The sequence below is a fragment of the Limulus polyphemus genome, unplaced genomic scaffold (assembly GCF_000517525.1).
Source record: "Limulus polyphemus unplaced genomic scaffold, Limulus_polyphemus-2.1.2 Scaffold2332, whole genome shotgun sequence".
Lineage (NCBI taxonomy): Eukaryota > Metazoa > Arthropoda > Merostomata > Xiphosura > Limulidae > Limulus > Limulus polyphemus.
In genome coordinates this window covers 122,193-142,912 of record NW_013667942.1, presented here as the reverse complement: position 1 = coordinate 142,912, position 20,720 = coordinate 122,193, and the positions used below count along the sequence as shown (strand labels likewise).

The window sequence follows — 20,720 nt, the reverse complement described above, 5'->3', positions numbered from 1 at the left end:
CTATTTATGTACCAGATTGTTTGTGGGGCCATCTATGTCTTTGTTAATTATAGGGTCCCTAACACCATAAAAAAAAGAAGGATACCAATAATTCCACTAAGTATTGCCTTTGTCCCCCCCCCCCGTGTATTTCACACATAGAAAATAATTGGTTTCACTGAACTGTTTAGGTCAGTTATTCATAGTAAGTGTTGTAAAACGTAAATTGTTTGTTTGTTTTTTTTAATTACGCGCAAAGCTACACGAGGGTTATCTGCGCTAGCCGTCCCTAACTTAGCAGTGTAAGACTAGAGGGAAGGCAGCTAGTCATCACCACCCACCGCCAACTCTTGGGCTACTCTTTTACCAACGAATAGTGGGATTGACCGTCACATTATAACGCCCCCACGGCTGAAAGGGCGAGATGTTTGGTGTGACGGGGATTCGAACCCGCGACCCTCGGATTGCGAGTCGAGCGCCCTAACCACCTGGCCATGCCGGGCCAGTAAAACGTAAAACACGTGAATGAGTCAATAGGATACAGTATATATAGTCTCCACCAGTAATGTATTGTATAAAAAAAATTGAGGGTTAAATGTGTGGGTTATACTTCACACTTAAAACACCGTGAAGAATTACCGTCAACTTCAAAAAAAGGTTTTATTTAGCATCCAGAAAAATAAATATTTTGTTACTAATATGAAACTACATAACAAACATATTGAATATCTATATGTGAATTATGTCATTCTCACCTAGAAAAGCACCATCGACGAATTTCATGCGTTGATTTAGACGTCATTTTACACGTATAAGCCAGTGAAATAGCCGTTACTGGTCTAAGATTTATCTACTTGTTTACTACGCAGAGGCGTCCCAACCGGGGGGTACTATAGCACCTACACTTTTACATATTTGACTGATATTGCAACTGTAAGTTATTTCATTATATTAATTTTCTGGGGGGCATGCCCCCAGACTCCCCTAGATTGAACTGCCTTTGGTAGCACTGGAGCTGTTGAAAGCGGCTCCTTATACTTTCAATCTTTCATCGTAAAATCTACATGTATAGCCATGCACCCCCCCCCCCCACTTTGTAAACTGTAAAAGTTTTGAATTACAGATAATTCCACAAAAAAGACTGGGTAACTTCGTAATTAATTAATATCTGCGAGATCACAGTTTTGGAAAAGTAAGTTTTTATTGTTGTTGTTCGGAGGAGTAAAGTATACGTGGTACAATAATGAAACAATATTGTAACTCTTAACAATATATATTATGAAATTTTGAGGTTTTGTGAAACGCAATGGTTGAATTATTTAACCAAAAGTTATTGTTTGTTGTGAGGAGAGGAAATACACTATACACTTAAAATAAAAGTTCAAAGATACAGCTTTTGAGTGGATTGTTTATTTTATTATGCAATGAGAACAACATTAATAGAAGAAAAATAAATGAAGTATTACTTTTTCGTGAACTAAAACCTAATTTAGATCAAAAACACAGGTGTCACCCCATATATGTTTTCTAAATACTCGCGTAGTAATTCACAAAATAGAGATAGTTACCTGATGATGGCTACACGAGTAGTTGAAACGTTGTAAAAAAAAGTTAAATAAAAACAAACAATCCACTCAAAAGCTGTATCTTTGGACTTTTATCAAAGTTATTATACTTTAAAATGCGTATAATGTCATTTATAGTAACTGAAGAAAAGATAGTGATATTTGTTTTCACGAATATGTATGGTTAAAAAGTTTTTTTGAATAATATTTAATTCAAGCATAAACACTGAAGCCATTTTGAACCTGTACTGTGTATTATTATGGTTGCGAAACGGTCTACGAAGACACCACCTTGCCTTCTGTATCACAATGAACAAACCTAAAATGAATCGTTGATGCAGGGCAAAATTCAAACATAATCACATATGTGTATCCCTCCGAGCTTCCATAACTCTCGTGCAACCGATCGATTGTAGCAGCCTGGTAAAAGAACTAAGTTGGCGGAGTAGCTGTAGTCAACATACGACTGTAGTATTTTCGTGTACGTAGAGATGCCATATTTGTTTTGTTTGCTTATCCAAGATAGAAACAGCGTGTCTATTGGACTTCATCGTGATTGGTTGAGGGTGATAATCTATCAAAATATACAGAATAAACACCTATATATCACACATATACATTACACTATTATAATAGCAGCACTAAAGTTTTAAATATAATGGGATTAATAATAACTTATGATCAAAGCAAGTTTACCCACGTAGATCAGAATTATAATTACACCTAGCTAATTAAGTACACTGTCAAACTATCTTTACTTATAATATATAGTTTAATTAGGTTGTTACCTTCGATGAGGGGAGGAGTGAGCTCCCGCCTATCTCCCACTGATTGTATCGTAAAAACAAAGTCATGGAAATGAGGTGACTGCACAATTCGTTGTAATTAAACTTTTTTAGCATCTTAAGTAATGCAAAATCATAAGACATTTCACATGGAATCCAGAAGAAAACTATTCCACCATTGTTGAAAATATCACTGGAGAAACTAACCAAGCAACTATATATATAGCTTTTGATGTTTTTATTCGGAAAACATTCTTAAGATATTTTAAATTTCGAATCAGGGACGATAAATCTTTGTAAGTCCTTATGATGCACTCTGCACAAATACAAGTAATCTTCAAAAGTTATTTTCATGGTAATATGCATCATATACTTAATACTACTGTGAAACACGTATTAATTTTCATAACTAACTGAGTTAAAATATCAAGTGGGATTACCTTTAATTATGGCAAGGAGCTGAAAGTGGTCTAATTACTCTAATAGTTACTTTGCTCGAACTGTGCATCCGCTAGCTGGATCTTGGTTCGCAAACAGTTGCCAATCGCTTTGGTGCCGTGGATGCGCTGTAAGAGTGCGGGTCAGATTTCATTATTCGATCAAACAAGAGTAGCCCAAGAGGTGGCAGTGCGTATTGTTGACCAGCATATCGCTTTTTATATAGCTTTGCGCAAAAAAAATTGACATAAACAAACTTACAGCAAGTTCAGCTAAACACGTTATCTGGAGGATAACTAAAGGTTGATGTGGTAATTTTTCTTTAACTTTTATGAGATTAATAATTATTTCACAGTTGTTAATATGTTAGAGTAATACCGTTTTGAGGCGACGTAGCAATAATATACTTTACAGAAATATTTTTTTAATATTTTGTTATTATTTTAGCAAGTTCCAGAGTTTTGACTTAGGCGCAAACGTACGAGGTACCTGTCAGGTAGGCAGAACAGAAAAAACATTGAAGAGCAACCATTTCCTTCCTTACTAGAGAAGGGTTTCAAATTAAGAGTATTCCATGAGCGGTTATCATGTAAATAGGTGCGACTGGTTTCTCCTATTTGATTGCAATGTAGATCAACATAGTTAGTACATTGTGTCAGTTAGTATTTTTTCAGTTGCTCTAATTAATTTATTAATTAGTGTTTAATCACAAAATGTTTACAGTAGACATCACTTGTCTGGCACTGAGTACCGGAAACGGGAGGTGGCAAGGGAAGAATCAGGGAAAAAACAAACATAAAAGTTTCATTCAAACATTGTAAGAAGGATTTTATGGCAGTGAAAAAATATGAACCTGTGAAAAAGAATAAAGAAAAAAATGGGTGTTTAATAGTGAGAAATCAAGGAGTGCTGGTGAATGAATTATTTAACTTTAGAAACAATAACAGTGAAAAACTTGATAACAATAATGAAATGAATCATGATTGTCAAGTCATTAAAGTTTAAAGAAACCCTGCCTATTGATCGACAGATATCAGAGATAACTACTTGTGCTAAAAGGCTCACTACAATTAAGGATTTAAAGTTTCCACCGAAGATAAACGGGAAAAGATTTGCTACAACCTGTTACTAGTGTACTGCCATTTTATTAATAGAGAAGAAAGACAAAGGTGTGTTTCACAGTTAAAAGTGAAGCATTTTATTGGTGCTGATGCAAGCTTTTTGCTTCAACACGTACTTTGATTGAAATTAATCAAACCTTAACCGACGTATGAGTGCGTCGTTGATATTTCCATCATATAGATTGAGCATGAGCTCACAAAACCACTGAAAGAAATTGTTCGAAATTTTTCTTCGTTAAAATCCAGAAAACTGAATTTTAAGTGAACATTTATTGAAAGCAAGGAAAGAAAAGATTTTATAGAACTTGATTAATAATCAATAATTTGTAATGAGATTACAAATAATGAGCACTATTTAGGCCTTTTGTTTAATAGCCTAATTCCATGAGTCGTTTGAAATATGACACACGATTCTTATACAATGTATACTTACTTTGATGCACCTAAAGACTAGAATAAGGGTTATGCGATAATAAACTGTCCTATATTTTATCTATGGTTTTTGAGTCCGTTTTACCCTCCCATATAGTATATATTTTGCATATAAAACAGACCAAACACGAGTTTCAGCCATTATCAAGTGCAGATTACCACAAAGTATGTACATTGTATATACTTGTACAATATAGATTCATTAGCTTCTCATCTGATTTAATTAGATCGTAAGTAAAAAAAAACCTCACTTTGTTCAAAACTACAGTTATCTTAAAATAATATCGATGTAGCTTGTGACGTATACAATTTTTCAATATAATTAAATACCAGATTTTAAATGTAGTTGAAAGAGGGGAACACTATGAATATTATATACTTTTTTTTTCGTCAAATGCTTATAAGTTTCTTCTTCATTTTAATCCTACTGTAAGTTTAAAGTCTTTATTCCCACAGTGTGGGCTACCTTAACATATGGAGTTAGGACTAACCTAAGTTTCATAAACTGGCTGAACCTTGTATCGGGTTTACGTCTAAAACTATCGCTAACAGTTAGAATACCTTACTGATGATTCAGTGCATTCTAAACATAATCGATTTTATTATTTTATTACAAGTTACAGTTTTACTGCAACTTGTAATAAAATAATACTTAATCAGTAAGCAAACTCAAAACGAAACTATCATAGATTTTAGTTATCGTGTTCTGATCTATGACATTATGTACTTCTAATCTGTTCATTATATAGATTTAGCTTCATTAATTCATTTTTAAGGTACTTATTAGCTCTGATCCATAGAGTTAGCTTACTTTTGATCAGAAGTTAATTATAATATACTTTAGTCGTCTTACTTGTATTAATAGACTTTACTCTGGTTCTAATACCGTAAATAATAACTAAAAACCTTATACACACCATATGTTAATAAGATTATTGAGAATAGACTCTGAGAATGAAGCTCTTCCCTTCCTGCCTGATCTCTGTTTGGCCTACTGTTTTGATTGGTGCTCAATGGTGTACGTCACTCAAACATTTCCAGTAATGACGTCACAGAACGCTACTCGGCGTTGATAAGCGGACGCGCATATAAAGCTGTTTGTGTGGAGAGTTTGCAGTGTTGAAGAAGGTTTGTGCCATTTTGGTGAAGGCTTTTGAGTGTATAAGAACAAAGGTATAGGGGGCGAGGAAGTCTTTGTAGTCAGAGGACATGAATTGCTGATAGATGTCTACTGTCCACTGTGTGGATATAAAGTCAAATATTTGTGATTCAAGTAACATAAGTTCGAGTCCAAAGATTAATCCTGTGATACAGTCCCTTCAAGTCAAGTTTAACGTTAACCAGCCATATTGTCGTCGTCTTGCTTCAACTACATTTACGTGTTTACCATCCTCAACCATCGGCTGCTTGAGTTAGCAGTCTTATTCGACTAGTAAAGTGGTGTGCCTCAGTTATAGCACAAAAAATATTTCGATCAGCATCATGAAACAAGAAGTCCGTAGTGCCGTAGACTTTTTAACTAATCTTCTCCGATTAGGGAAGATCTTGGATGCCAACCAACTTCGATTATTTCATAATCAAATGGAGAAATTTTTAACCGAACATTACCAACAACATTGGTTTCCGAATAATGCTTTTAAAGGCTCAGGTTATCGCTGTTTACGTATTAACCACAAAATGGATCCTGTGATCGGAAAAGCAGGAAAGTCCTGTGGTCTGGATGAAGCTAGTCTTCGAAAGTTGTTTCCCAACGAGCTTACGATATGGGTTGATCCTGGTGAAGTGTCCTATCGAATCGGTGAAAATGGTAGTATCTGCGTCTTGTATGATGGAAACAAGCAGGAATTTTCGCCAGATCTCTCGGACTCTGACGATGGTAGTGGAGTAGAAAACTACCAACAAGACGATAGTGGATACTTCGACATGCCAAGTCATCATTCACTCATTGAAAATATCCCTCGGTTTTTGCGTGGAAGTTGTAAAGAAACTGTGGGCCGCACAGGGAGAATTGGCTGGGAGAGCTTTATCATGGATCCTCGGTACACGGCTCTCGGCTTTGAGCAGTTGACGGCCTACGTCTCAAGTTAGAGGTTGAAATACTGCCAAATTTTTAATCCATATCTCCTGACTAGTCAGGAATGTGTTTTTATATATTGTGATGATCTCTTACTTATTTTTTACATTTAATGTTAGATATAGTCCAAAAAAAAGGGTTATGTGGTAAGCTTTCAGGACAGTAATTAAAATTAAGTGATCGTATACCTGAGTTAGGAAGGGGCCTAGTAAGTTCGGGAATCAGGGACCAGTACCAACCGTCGCAGTATCATCAATTTTCCATTTTTAAACCAGACTGCACCTTTGTGATAATGATCTAAGGACGAAACGGAATATGATACATATGATTGTTTTGGCCAGTGTTGGAAAGACAGCAGAGCTCTTTTGTAATCCAAATTATATTTTAATGTTTCAATATCGATAAGACAACTACAAGAAGTTAGGCTTGTGGTAATTGCAGAAACCCACAACTTAAACTGCTAATTGTTACATGCAATGAATTTATTATGTACATGTATCTGAAAAAGTTTGAAACTGTTTATTTTGCCCCCCAGTGGCACAGCGGTACGTCTGCGGACTTACAACGCTAGAATCCGGGTTTCAATACCCGTGATGGGCAGAGCACAGATAGCCCATTGTGTAGCTTTGTGCTTAATTAAAAAAACAAACTGTTTTTTTTTTCTGCTGGGCAATAGATGCGCTTGTTAACTTTACGTTTTAACGGAATATTTAAATTTGTGAACCATTATAATTATCGGTTAAGTTTATATTGTAAGTGTGCTGTTAAGCGCAACCAAAATGAAACATCACAAACCGTTATAGATCTTTCAACAAAACTGTCAAAGGAGATATGATAATGCAGTAGTACTAATAATGATAGTAGTACAAACTAAGAATTGAGCAGACGACAGCATTCTTGTTTTCACAGATATGCGAAAGGTGGGGTTTCTGCAGTTACTCACAGAGGTAGAATGAATGAGCTGTTGATCTCTCTTAATTAATGTTTTAAGTGCTATTTTCTGTGATCATTGTGATAAGCGAAGCAAGCATTACACCGGTTATTTTCTCAATCTAGTTAAAAACTTCAATATGCTTTTTTATTGACTTGTAATTTATAAATTACGTTTGTAATCTTGACATGTATCGTTGGCTTACTTTGATAAGATGTTCTTAATAATCACTTGTTTATATTTGGTTTCATACAAAGTTACTTTTTTATAAGAGCTCTGTAATATAAACGATCCAGTATGTGGTGATTTTATTGTAAACGTGACCTTTTTTTATCATTTCAAGTTTAGCGCCAATCTGACAAAAACAGCCCAGCTAAAGAGAAAAAGTAAAAACGTACAGAAAACATCGCATCCATCATGTTTCTCTCTATATTGACCCTAAATCCAGAGACAAATTTCATAGGTGTTTATTATTATTATTATTCCCATTTCGACCTTATTAATTCGTTATTCAGGGTCTTAAAAACCTTTTAAGTTTGTATTGCAGTAGGTTATTTTGTGATTTTCCTCCTACCTTTCCTGTAGCACGTTACGAAATTGTTTTACACTGTAGTAGTAATAATATTAATAATGATTTAGATTAGATGGTCTAAATATATTTCAATTTCTGGTAAAATATAAGTTATAAGTCTAAAATTTGCAAAAGTAAGTCGTTTTTGCTTTTTCTTGCATAGCAATACATATGTGTGTGTGTGATTAAATACAAATACTATTTAAGGTTTTAAACATTAAATTTCATAAGTCGTAATTTCCGTAACGTCCCTGTCGTTAAAACATTATAAATATTATAGGAACATTACCCAACAGTTTAGAATTAATGGCAAGTTAGAAGCGAGTTTGTGTTGTATAACAAATGTGTGGTATTAAGAGGATAATTGTAAAATAATTTTTTGCCGTGTTTCCTGTAACTTGCCAAGTTTTTTTCTTGTTACAGCTCTTCATACGATCGCACATATTTTATGTTAATAGTTCAACTTCTTTGTTTTGTTTGGGTTAAATGTGTTTCAGTCATAAATCTACCAGTTTTCATTATTTTATTTCTTATTAATACTTTTTATGAGGATAGAGTGGATGTACGGAATGGCCCCCAGTGACAACGTCCTAAGCTAAGGTGCATGTATTTAATGTAACTGAGGCCGATAGATGTCGCCCAAGACAAGGCAGTCTACTGTACAAACGCTTCTTGTAAAAATGTATATTAAAAAAGTCAAGAGCTATTTTGCATGTACAGTTTATGTTAATAGAGAAGTTTTGTACAGCGACTTAAACTAAATAAAATCGACTTTGTCAATTGTTGCAGTATAACTTAGGATTTTTTGTTTGTTTATTCAGGGTCTATCACGATGATTGGGACAAAAATACACAAACTCGTTTGGTTGGAATAATTTAATTATACAGTAATTATAATTATACTTGCAGTTTACGAACATTATACCTGTCTTATTTTTTCTTATAATTTATTACAGTAACTAAAATTGAAACAGTTTCCCACATAACACTTCACTTCAAAAGTTTTATATGTTTCACTTCCATGAAAGAAATTCGTAATGGTGTCAGATTTTTCCGCCGTTTACTTTAACGATCAAAATATACACATTATAATAAAGACGTTTTAATCAAGCAAAGTGTACTTGTGTCCGAGACATAGAAAAATCGTTATCTTTTTGGTTTCAGTACTTTGAAATTTTTGTGTTTGTTTAATGTTTCCAAAGTAGTAGTGATTTTAAAATTAAGCAATATTTGGCCCCATACATGTTAAAATATGAAAAGACATTAAGTAGATGAATAGTTTTCTCACGCAAGATCTTAGACTAGTGGCTGTACGGAAACAAAGAACTAAAATTTGTATATGCATATTAAAGAAAATTTTATTAAAGTATATCAAATCATTCACGACCACACATCTGCAATGTTTCAGGCGTGTAAATTGAGATAAAGAAATTATGGTTATAAATACCACTGACATTTTTACTAATTATACGTTGGCTAAACAACGAATTTTCAGAATTGTGACGTTCGTAAAACTGTTGAAATAATACGTACCACGGTTTTAGTAATTAGAGATATGATTACTCTTAACCACAAGTAAAAATGATGTAACTGTTAGTACCTAAACTTTGAATTAAAAGTGTTATAACTGTTAGTAAGTAAACCTCAGTAAAAAGTGCTGTAACTATCTAAACCTTGAGTGAAAAGTGGTCCAACCGCTTGTGCCCAACTCCTGAAAAATAAGTGACGGAACTGTCAATATGTAAAGTGTTGAAACTAAATACTGTCTGAACAGCGAGTGATTGCTTTTAACTAAATTAGGATTAAACACTGGTAAGACTATTGAACTTAAATATTGACTGAACATCGAGTGGCTGCTCGTAACTAAATATTGACTGAACAGCGAGTGGCTGCTCACAACTAAATTTGGATTAAACACTGGTGAGACTATTGAACTTAAATATTGACTGAACAGCGAGTGACTGCTCGTAACTAAATATTGACTGAACAGCAAGTGGCTGCTCACAACTAAATTTTGATTGAACACTGGTGAGACTATTGAACTTAAATATTGACTGAACAGCGAGTGACTGCTCGTAACTAAATATTGACTGAACAGCGAGTGGCTGCTCACAACTAAATTTTGATTGAACACTGGTGAGACTATTGAACTTAAATATTGACTGAACAGCGGTTGCTCTTAACAAAATCTTGTTTCAAACTAAGCTTCGAGTAAAGTTAGGTGATGACGTTATTCATGGCGTGCCTGCAACGTGATTATTACTAAACTTGACTGAATGTTGGCAAGACTATCAACTTCTATTGAGGCTCAGCGATGAAACTGTTCACAATCATTACCTAAACAAGAGAGCAACGTGAACTATTGCTTAAATAAATGCAGTGGTTAAATTGGGATTTTGAAAGAGGTGGAACTCCCTTTTGTGATACATTTTGAATTAGCAACGTGGTCAAATCAGAAGACTAGAAACGCTAAAGTCTTGAATCCTCAAGAGGCGGAACACGGTTCCACCACAATTTAACCTTTGAATAAATGTTTAATTGATTTAAATTCAAACGCTCAACTCACAAGATGCCAGAATCAGAGAGTTTAGTAACCAAATTAACAATGAAAGCGAATTGCAACATAAACTTTTAACTACTTACTAAAAAACTATTGTTCCACCAAAGTGACTTTTTTTTCGCTGATTGAATACAATGGTTCGTTTTTAACATTCTAAACACTGCCAACTACTGAAGCCAAGTAAAACTTATACTGCTAATACTTACATCTCGAAATTCAGTGTTTTTCCCACAGGAAATTAGTCTGAAATGTAGTTTCTGTAATCATTCGGCTAATAAGCATGTTTACTGATCTCCATTCTATATAAACAGATGCATCCGTATATTGATACCTCATTACGACTTGAATACTCGTGGTACGAAGCAGGTGTTTCGTTTATTATTAGTAACATAAAAATATTGTTAGACTTGTGGGTCAGCGGTAAGTTTACTGACTTACAACGCTAAAATCCGGGGTTCGATTTCTCGTGATGGACAGGGCTTGAAATGTATGAAAATTCATGGAACTTTTTAAACGGCCTAAATAATACTAATTACTTTAACAAAATTTTTATTAGTAGTTCATTTGTACTACCACAACAGTTTGCCGATTTAGTCTTACTGCCTATCTCCTAGCATACAGGTTACAGTTTACTGAGATTGTATTACAGCCTGTCTCTTGAGGTACTGACTACAATTTACCTAGTTTGTATTACTGTATGTCTTTTGAGGTACTGACAACAGTTTACCGAGTTTGTATTACAGCATGTCTCTTAAGGTACTGCCACAGTTTACTGAGTTTGTATTACAGCCTTTCTCTTGAGGTGCTAACAACAGTTTACCGAGTTTATATTACTGTATGTCTTTTGAGGTACTGACTACAGTTTACTGAGTTTGTATTACAGCCTGTCTCTTGAGATACTGACTACAGTTTACCGAGTTTGTATTACAGCCTGTCTCTTGAGGTACTAACTACAGTTTACCGAGTTTGTATTACAGCCTGTCTCTTGAGGTACTGCCTACAGTTTACCGAGTTTGTATTACAGCCTGTATCTTGAGGTACTGACTACAGTTTACCGAGTTTGTATTACAGCCTGTATCTTGAGGTACTGACTACAGTTTACCGAGTTTGTATTACAGCCTGTCTCTTGAGATACTGACTACAGTTTACCGAGTTTGTATTACAGCCTGTCTCTTGAGGTACTAACTACAGTTTACCGAGTTTGTATTACAGCCTGTCTCTTGAGATACTGACTACAGTTTACCGAGTTTGTATTACAGCCTGTCTCTTGAGGTACTAACTTACAGTTTACTCTGTTTTTATTACTGTCTGCTGCTAACTTATTGAGATAAACTACAAAACTGACTCATCCGTCCCGGAAAAGTAGGTTGTTATGCAAACAATTAAAGGCTGCACCTTATACTGAGCTAAAGAGGAGCCATAATGTTTTTTTTTTTTGTCACTTTAAAGATAATGTTTTGCAAGCGGTTAAATATTATAGAATCCTTGGACTGGTGAACAAAAAGTTTGGGGAACGTGAGTCATTTTATGGTACAATTCAGAATTAGTATACTATGCTTGATTTTAATAGAATCTCGCGGTAACGAGATAATACAACGTTCTCGTTCCTTGATGCCTACAGACTAGACCCTTGTCAAACAAATAATAACAGTAGCGTTGGACTTGGTCTGGTTTTGGTAAAACATATTATTACAAACCAGACTGTCGCCGATAGATTAAGATAATTCTGTGAAGATCATTTTGTGATTAAGCAGGCAAGCTGTTAACAACGTCTTAGCTTGGCTTATCACAAAAGGATTGAACATGTTCTGTTACATTTACAGTTTGTAATATTTTATAAAAAAAAAATAACTTGTTACAGTTTAAAAGTAAAGAATAAAACTGCGTGTGTAGGGAATTTTACAGCAAATACTAAAATTCACGAACATTCTGTCGAGTGTGTGTGTGTTTTTCTTTAGTAAAGCCACAGCAAGCTATCTGCTGTGTCTACCGAGGGAAATCGAACTCGCGATGGTTGTGTTATAATTCCGTAGACTTACTGCTGTCCCACAATGGGACGATAAACACGTTGAAATAAATTAATTTGTAAATGAATGCCATTATTTCTCAGAAAAACTGTCAGAAGTCATATTATGAATTTTGGGGTTAAAAGGTGCTCAAAAATACAGGAAATCAATTTTTTTACATCAATTAAAGTATGGTTGTAGTTACACAAGAATTTCAAATATAAAATAATTTTTAAGTGAAGAATCTCCACTGCAATTTCGTTAAAATACGATATCCCACCAAGTTCCATGTATTTTTAGTCGTTGTACATACCCTACAGATCACACGGACTCTTTACTTTGTACATTTTCCCAATATCATATCTTTTATTTTGTCGTTAATCGCAAAACTACGCAATGGGCTATTTGTGCTCTGCCCACAGTGGGTATCGAAACCTGATATTTAGCGTTATACGCCCAAAAAGCATAGCTACTGGGCATAGCACGGTCTTAGTTGTTAGTGTGCTGAACTATAAAGCTGAAGTTCTGTGTTTCGCGTCCTGTTACCGCGAAAAAGTGGGTGTTCCGCCCTTTAAGGTCGTTGGTGCGTTATAAGAGGGATTTTGGTATGATAAGAGTTGGCGGTGGGTAGTATTGGCTATCTGTCTTTCCTCTAGTCTATCCCTTTAAAATTAGAGACGGCTAGCGCAGATAACCCTCGCATAGCTTTACGCGAAATCCAACAAACAATCATAGCTACTAAAGTCGCCTTGATATTTTAAGTTGTTAAAAGCTGCCTTACTAGATAGACCTAACGTGTGGATTTACTCTTTAGCTGAATTGATGAAACTCGCTTGACGTGTCAGAGATCAGGTGTTCGGCTTTGTTCATCAGAAGTACAAATATTGGATAATCACACTGCTAATACATACTTCTTACAATTCCGTGTTTTCTCACAAGAAGCTGGACTGATCCCTAGTGCCTATTTTTAGCAATTATTATATTATTAAGTATGTTTGGTGATCAGCGAATAAGTTGAATCTTTATCTTATTACCTCATTACTCTCAAGGTTCACAGTTCGCGGCCTATTGCTTCGCATTTTAGAGCCGTGGGACAGACGGTCAAATCCCACACCGGTCAACAGTAGCCAAAATGTTGCTACAAGTCTTGTAATGGTACCATAGGTTCATCAGACGACATACAGGAATAAAAATTGATTAAGCAATATGAGGAGTTTGTGTCTCTCTTACAAATTGACTTTATATTTTATCGATGTTTTAAGTCAGTTCAAAGATGAAAGTTTGTGTCTAATTGATTTCGACAGGTGTTAAGTGTGATATATTCCTCATTTACCAAACTTATCTAACATTGCACAATTTACTAGTTAGGTACAACTTATATATTTTACTGTAAACTTCACTGGTTATCAAACTTGCTTATTTCACTGTAAACGTTACTTAACAAATTTGTTTATTTCATTGAAAAATTACTAGTTACAAAGGTTTAAAAAACTGAGTTCCTATTTCACTGAAACCTGTAGCTTATTCCAGTGTTACTTAACTTATTTATTTCACTGAATATGGCAGATGTAGCGTGGTTGACATATTACTTTTCCCGAATAGTTCTTATTAATAATTATAAAACCAAAACCGTAGAATAACAATGACAAAGTTTCAAGTCCTGCTTGCAAACACAAAGTATTTGAAGTTACAAAATTCAAAACTAGTAAATAAACCTATGCTTATCATTAAAAGGTTGCAAAGCCTAACGCTTCATCCACAAACAACGAAAATTAAATTTGTTGGGTGTAAAAAAAAAAAGCTTCTAATCACCATGTCCCAAGTAATCATACATAATTGGCCGACAATGCAACGAATAATCAACCAATAATAAAGACAAAACTTACTTTTAAATTCCAATCTGTTGCAAACAAAATGATCACGAAAGTATATTTAAAGATTTACTGAATAAACACTGATGATCTTAATCGTCCAGGTATTAATTAATAAAGGCTTGCACCTATCACTCGGGGCTTTACAAAATAGAAATAGGGTTAGGTTCAATTTTGACCCCCTTAGAACATTTTCCATAGTTCATAGTGTTTACATACAATTTTTGGTTGAGATTGGCCCAATAGGCTCGGTGGAGTTAGGGTGCCGCAAACAAACACACATTTCGTATTTATATATATATATTAATATTAGGCCTATTTCATTTTTAAGCACTAAATTCTTAATCCAGGTCCCTAGGGATTTTTGATAATTAGGAGAGTGTGTAATAAGGGGACTAGAGTAAGAAAGAAATAGGCCTAATACTAATGCCATATGACGAGTAAAATTATAATCATTCTTCGCTGGCTTGTCGTACATACCATAACAAAGAAGGTAATGCTAATAACAAAAATCAATACACACAAACTAAGAGCATTTAAAAATATATGAAAATATAAATGAACCAATAAAATTGACGAATTTGAAAATATAAATGGAATGAGTTTTAACATATGAGTTTCAGTTATTTGAGACCCGAGTAACTGATTTACTAGTTATTGTTTCACAGTCACCATTACAATTATAATTAACATCTGGAATATGTTGGTTAATTACTCACAACCTATTGAGTCAATATCAAACAATCTTGGCAGGTTGACTGACGCTTTAGACGATGTTGAATATTCTAAATGGATTCAAGGACAAAGTATGAAAGATGCTGGACTGTTTCTCAAACAACCATGCTTTTCTCATGGTCAATGAGATTTAGGGTATTCAAGGGTGGGAACACATCAAAATCTTTATTTGTTGGTAGATGGAAAGCAAACTGCAAATGTTGTTTATGAAGAAGCTTTGTTATAATTTTAAAATGTTGAGATAAAGTTTATGTTCAAGTTATTACTTTGAAATATATGATTGCTTTAAAACTTACATTGTGTTAATTAAGCTTAAACATTTCCCGTCATTTGACGCGTATTTCAACTTGTGTGTTATAAAATGTAAAATTGTAATAATCTCTGTTGTATTGATTAGGGTTTTCTGCTTTTGTCAAGTAAGATATCTAACATAAAATATGCCCGGATAAAGGAAGGAAGCTTAAATGTCGATGAGGTATAAATATATTCACTACATTCTTAAAACAGACTTGATGAACAAAGCGAGTTCGTTTGTTACTCTTATTTCTTTTCCATGCTATTATTGTTTATTAGTAAATATTACGGCCAGTCGTAACCTAGCGGATAGAGTTCGTGATATGATGCCGCTAAACACGCTAAGTCAGCCCCCGTATCCGGTCAAAGAGCCGGACAAGGACCTCGTAACATCGAAAGTTGCTGACAAACTAACTGTCTTCCCTTTGGTCAGTAGTTCAAAATTTGAGATGACTTTACTCTCTGACTGGGCCGTTTAGCTTATGTTCACTTATGATGCCGTTCAGGTTGAAAATTCTAATTCCATTTGTTTATTAATTAACAGCATTGGTTTTATATCTTACATAACAGCTACTGTATTAAATGAGTTATCGTCCAAAAAAATAATCGATCCCAATCAAAAATCAAATGGCAAAAAGTTTGCCCGTTTCCGATGAAGTACCGGTTTCAATTCGTAGTATTGTAGGCCTAATCCTTCTGTCGAGAGAAAAAGTAAAATTTCATCATCTAAAAAAAATCTGAATACGACAATGTAATTCCAACGCCACGTTGTGGTGATCCCGAAAAATATAGCTAAGGTTGGGCTGAAGGGCAACTCTTAAATCTAACCTCTATAAGAGGATTATCAAAAACAGTTCAAGAAGGCAAGAGTAAGAATTATCAAAGAAAATGTGTGAATAGTTTTTATATGTTAGTCAATGTAAACCTTAGTAACTAAATATCATGCGTTTTTTGTTTTGAAATTCCTGTTCTAAAACAAGAATAATAATCTTACTTTCCATATCATATCGTTGTAATGAAGTTAGTATATTCTGAAAATTCCAAACATATTCCTGAAATAAGTGTTTGCTTTCACAACTGCGCCTTTTATTTCTAAACTTAAACTTCACCACCAAATCGACTATCAATAACACTACATGATATATGAGTGAAAAAAAAAAACACACCCGAAAATGATTATTGTTTGCGAGCTTTGATTAGAGTGTATATATATATATATATTCTGGCTAAAAGTGGGTTTTTAATTTCTTTACATATGTAACCTAATGTTTATTGTTTGCGAGCATCCTTGTAGTGGTTTGTTATTATATTACATATAAAGCTTGTTTAATAGCATCCTTGTGGTGGTTTGTTATTATATTATATATAAAGCTTGTTTAATAGCATCCTTGTGGTGGTTTGTTATTATATTATATATAAAGCTTGTTTAATAGCATCCTTGTGGTGGTTTGTTATTATATATAAAGCTTGTTCAATAGCATCCTTGTAGTGGTTTGTTATTATATTATATATAAAGCTTGTTTAATAGCATCCTTGTGGTGGTTTGTTATTATATTATATATAAAGCTTGTTTAACAGCATCCTTGTAGTGGTTTGTTATTATATTATATATCAAACTTGTTTAATAGCATCCCTGTAGTGGTTTGTTATTATATTATATATAAAGCTTGTTTAATAGCATCCTTGTGGTGGTTTGTTATTATATTATATATAAAGCTTGTTTAATACCATCCTTGTAGTGGTTTGTTATTATATTATATATAAAGCTTGTTTAATACCATCCTTGTAGTGGTTTGTTATTATATTATATTATATATAAAGATTGTTCAATAGTAGTGGTTTGTTTTGTATGAGATGTGATGTTAAGACACAGCTCATCAACTTAATTACGAGAAAAGAAAATCAAACACAAAATAGACTGGTTCAAAACAGTGATGAATGTTAAAGAGGTTCGTGTTAAATGAATAACTTAAAAACTTGATGTTTGTTAGGTACATCTTTGTTTACTGCAAGAGCACACGTTTTTGCACATTATTGTGAACGTAATTTATTCTTAAACTTGTAATTATGTTCTCATGTTTTCATTATCTACTTCTTTGGCCGGCATGACCAGATGGTTAGGGCGCTCGACTCGCAATCTGAGAGTCGCGGGTTCGAATCCCCGTCACACCAAACATGCTCGCCCTTTCAGCCGTGGGTGCGTTATAATGTTACGGTCAATCCCACTATTCGTTGGTAAAGGAGTAGCCCAAGAGTTGGCGGTGGGTGGTGATGACTAGGTGCCTTCCCTCTAGTCTTACACTGCTAAATTAGGGATGGCTAGCGCAGATAGCCCTCATGTAGTTTTGCGCGAAATTCAAAACAAACAAACCTATTTCTTTTACTGTTGTAAACTTGCCGTGGCAAGTTTACAACGTGCTAAACTACCACTGATACACAGTAAAAGTAGAAGGTAATGGCAAATTTACAACGTGCTAAACTACCACTGATACACAGTAAAAGTAGAAGGTAGTGGCAAGTTTATAACGTGCTAAACTACCACACGGCCCACAGTAAAGTAGAAGGTAACGGCAAATTTACAACGTGCTAAACTACCACTGATACACAGTAAATGTAGAAGGTAATTACATTCTACTTTTACTGTGGGCCGTGTAGTAGTTTAGCACGTTGTAAACTTGCCACTACCTTCTACATTTACTTTGTATCAGTGGTAGTTTAGCACGTTGTAAACTTGCCATTACCTTCTACATTTACCGTGTAGTAGTTTAGCACGTTGTAAACTTGCCGTTACCTTCTACTTTTACCGTGTAGTAGTTTAGCACGTTGTAAACTTGCCGTTACCTTCTACTTTTACCGTGTAGTAGTGGTAGTTTAGCACGTTGTAAATTTGCCGTTACCTTCTACTTTTACTGTGTATCAGTGGTAGTTTAGCACGTTGTAAACTTGCCATTACATTCTACTTTTACTGTGGGCCGTGTAGTAGTTTAGCACGTTGCGACACTGTTGCTTTCCTTATCTTTGACGGGATGATGTAAATCATGAGTTGTCGAATTACTATTATTACTATGTTGTATAGAAAAGTAACCACTTGGTTATGTAATAACTGGCGTATAGCCCATCAAAATATTTTGTGAAAATATTTGTTAATTTCTTAATTTAGAGTCTCCATTGTTTAAAGAGATTTGCTTTTGTTAAAAAAATTAGTGATATAAAATAGACGATTTATGTCTAACATTGAATCGATATTTTTACTTTCATGATAAATTTTATGCACTTGGCTTTATGCTAAATGATCCCACAGTACGTTTTTATTTTAGGCTTATTTTACCAACACTCACTACACTTATAAGGTTTCATGGCACCCCCGTCACTGAAATCGTAATGGGCAGAAAGTAATCGAACTACTGTATCTGGATAAATGCATTTTGACTTTTATAACTCCTCCTATTACGAGAAATCAAGCGTGACGTGACACACACTGGCTTTTAATAATATAGGTTGGATGACAATCAACAACTCACGTTAGCAGATTTGTTTTGATGATTTGTATGAAGCAAGTTAGATATTCATGATAAAACCTGATGACGACTTTGGAAAAGAATGACAAGTATCATCATACAGTTTGAAAGTTAGCTTAATTTCACTGTTACACAGAGCACATCGAGCCTCTAGCTTAGCTGAGTTGGAAAAGCCTGAAATTATCTTTCATAATTCTTGTAGTTTAATTGTCGATTATGGAATATGCCTTACGAGTCAGAAAAACGCTGTATGAAGCCCATTTAATATAACGATAAACCTTGGTGATCCCTAAAATAAAGTTACTGTATAGTCAGAAAAACGCTGTATGAAGCCCATTTAATATAACGATAAACCTTGGTGATCCCTAAAATAAAGTTACTGTATAGTCAGAAAAACGCTGTATGAAGCCCATTTAATATAACGATAAACCTTGGTGATCCCTAAAATAAAGTTACTGTATAGAACATTAAAGCAATACCATGATGACGCGATGAAGCTACAATGTTAAAGTGGCACGACACGTGAGCTCCATCTGTTTTGATTTTTTTCTCTCTTTCTTGTTAAGCACAAAGATACACAATGGGCTATCTGTGCAGTATCGAATCCCGGTTTTTAGCGTTGTAAGCCTTCGGACTTACCGCTGACCTACTGTGGGGTGGTCCAGTTTCGAAATTACTAGTTACGAATTTCGTTATAACCTTTATTTGAAACGACAGAAAAAGTTCGTTAGGACGAACTTATAAATAAAAACAGTCAACTAACACAAAATTTTAAGCTAAACAAACGCCAAATTCAAGAAAATATAAGTGAACTCCGCGAGGAAAACTGTCAGAAGTTTCTCTGGTGGTAAAAAAATAAATGTAATTGGTGTAACATAAACTTATGTTGATCTAGGTCGTTTTTTAATATCGGCGAATTGCAATTTTTTTAAATAGTTTCAACTTTATACACTGTTGATCGGAAGAATTTTAAACTAAAAGTCACTGACGTAAACAGTCAGTTTCAGGACTGGTTTTTTTGTTTGTTTTTCTGAAACTGTGTATCTGAAAAGAAAAGTAAGGTCAGTTTGTTTACTTGCCATCGACACCAACAACTAAATCAGCAAATTAAACATCTATTATATCCGTTAACCATTTGTTGTGTAACGATTATATATATTTATAAACTACGCGTTAGCAAGTATAGATTCCCTGTGCTCCACTTTAAGACCCGGTTATTGAAACTGTTAAAAACTGTTCGAATATGCAAAGTAACAAATATCCATCTTATAAAAACTCAAATATAGAATATCATGATACTTTAACTTTCAACCAACTGCCACTTATTTTGAGCAATTGTGATTTTTTAAACAAATATACATTGTAAAAAATATCGTGATCAGTGGCGTAAGTATGCCCCCGTATTTGCGGTGAGGGGGGCGAAGGGTCTGATAAACGTAAGAATTTCCGACAAGGGGGATAAATGTAGGGGCCAAATAATATTTTATGCGGGGGCATCTTTTGTAGTTATGGCACTGATCGCGTTAAAAACAATTTAACTTGTATTCTGTGGAAAACAAGTTTAGTGTTTGTATAGCTATACAAGTTCAACTTAAAAAAAAACAACAACACAAATATTGTGTATCAACAAAACTGAATACAAATGTTTGATGCGCAATTTTTGTGTTGAATTTTATACAGTGTACACACCCATAATCACACTAGTAAATTAATGTATTTCCCAGCATAAACTAAAAGTTAAACAGTGCATAAAAATCAATCTTTTAAAGATAATCTCAGATGAAGGGTGATTCCTGCTCGGTTCAAACCGAAAATCGTCATCAAAATGTGGCTTCATTACA

At 34.3% G+C, this 20,720-nt stretch overlaps 1 protein-coding gene and 1 pseudogene across 1 annotated transcript in view; one reads left to right on the top strand and one right to left on the bottom strand.

Moving 5' to 3' along the window:
* Nucleotides 1-1,161: 1,161 nt before the first annotated feature.
* The window catches only part of LOC106466648 (E3 ubiquitin-protein ligase RAD18-like), a 103,408-nt gene continuing 83,849 nt past the window's right edge, over nt 1,162-20,720 (bottom strand). Inside the window, exon 17 of the mRNA XM_022394703.1 lies at nt 1,162-2,118. Coding sequence (XP_022250411.1) covers nt 2,082-2,118 — 37 coding nt within the window. The 3' untranslated portion in view covers nt 1,162-2,081. The remainder of the gene's footprint in view (nt 2,119-20,720) is intronic.
* Nucleotides 5,416-8,690, top strand: LOC106466649 (annotated as a pseudogene).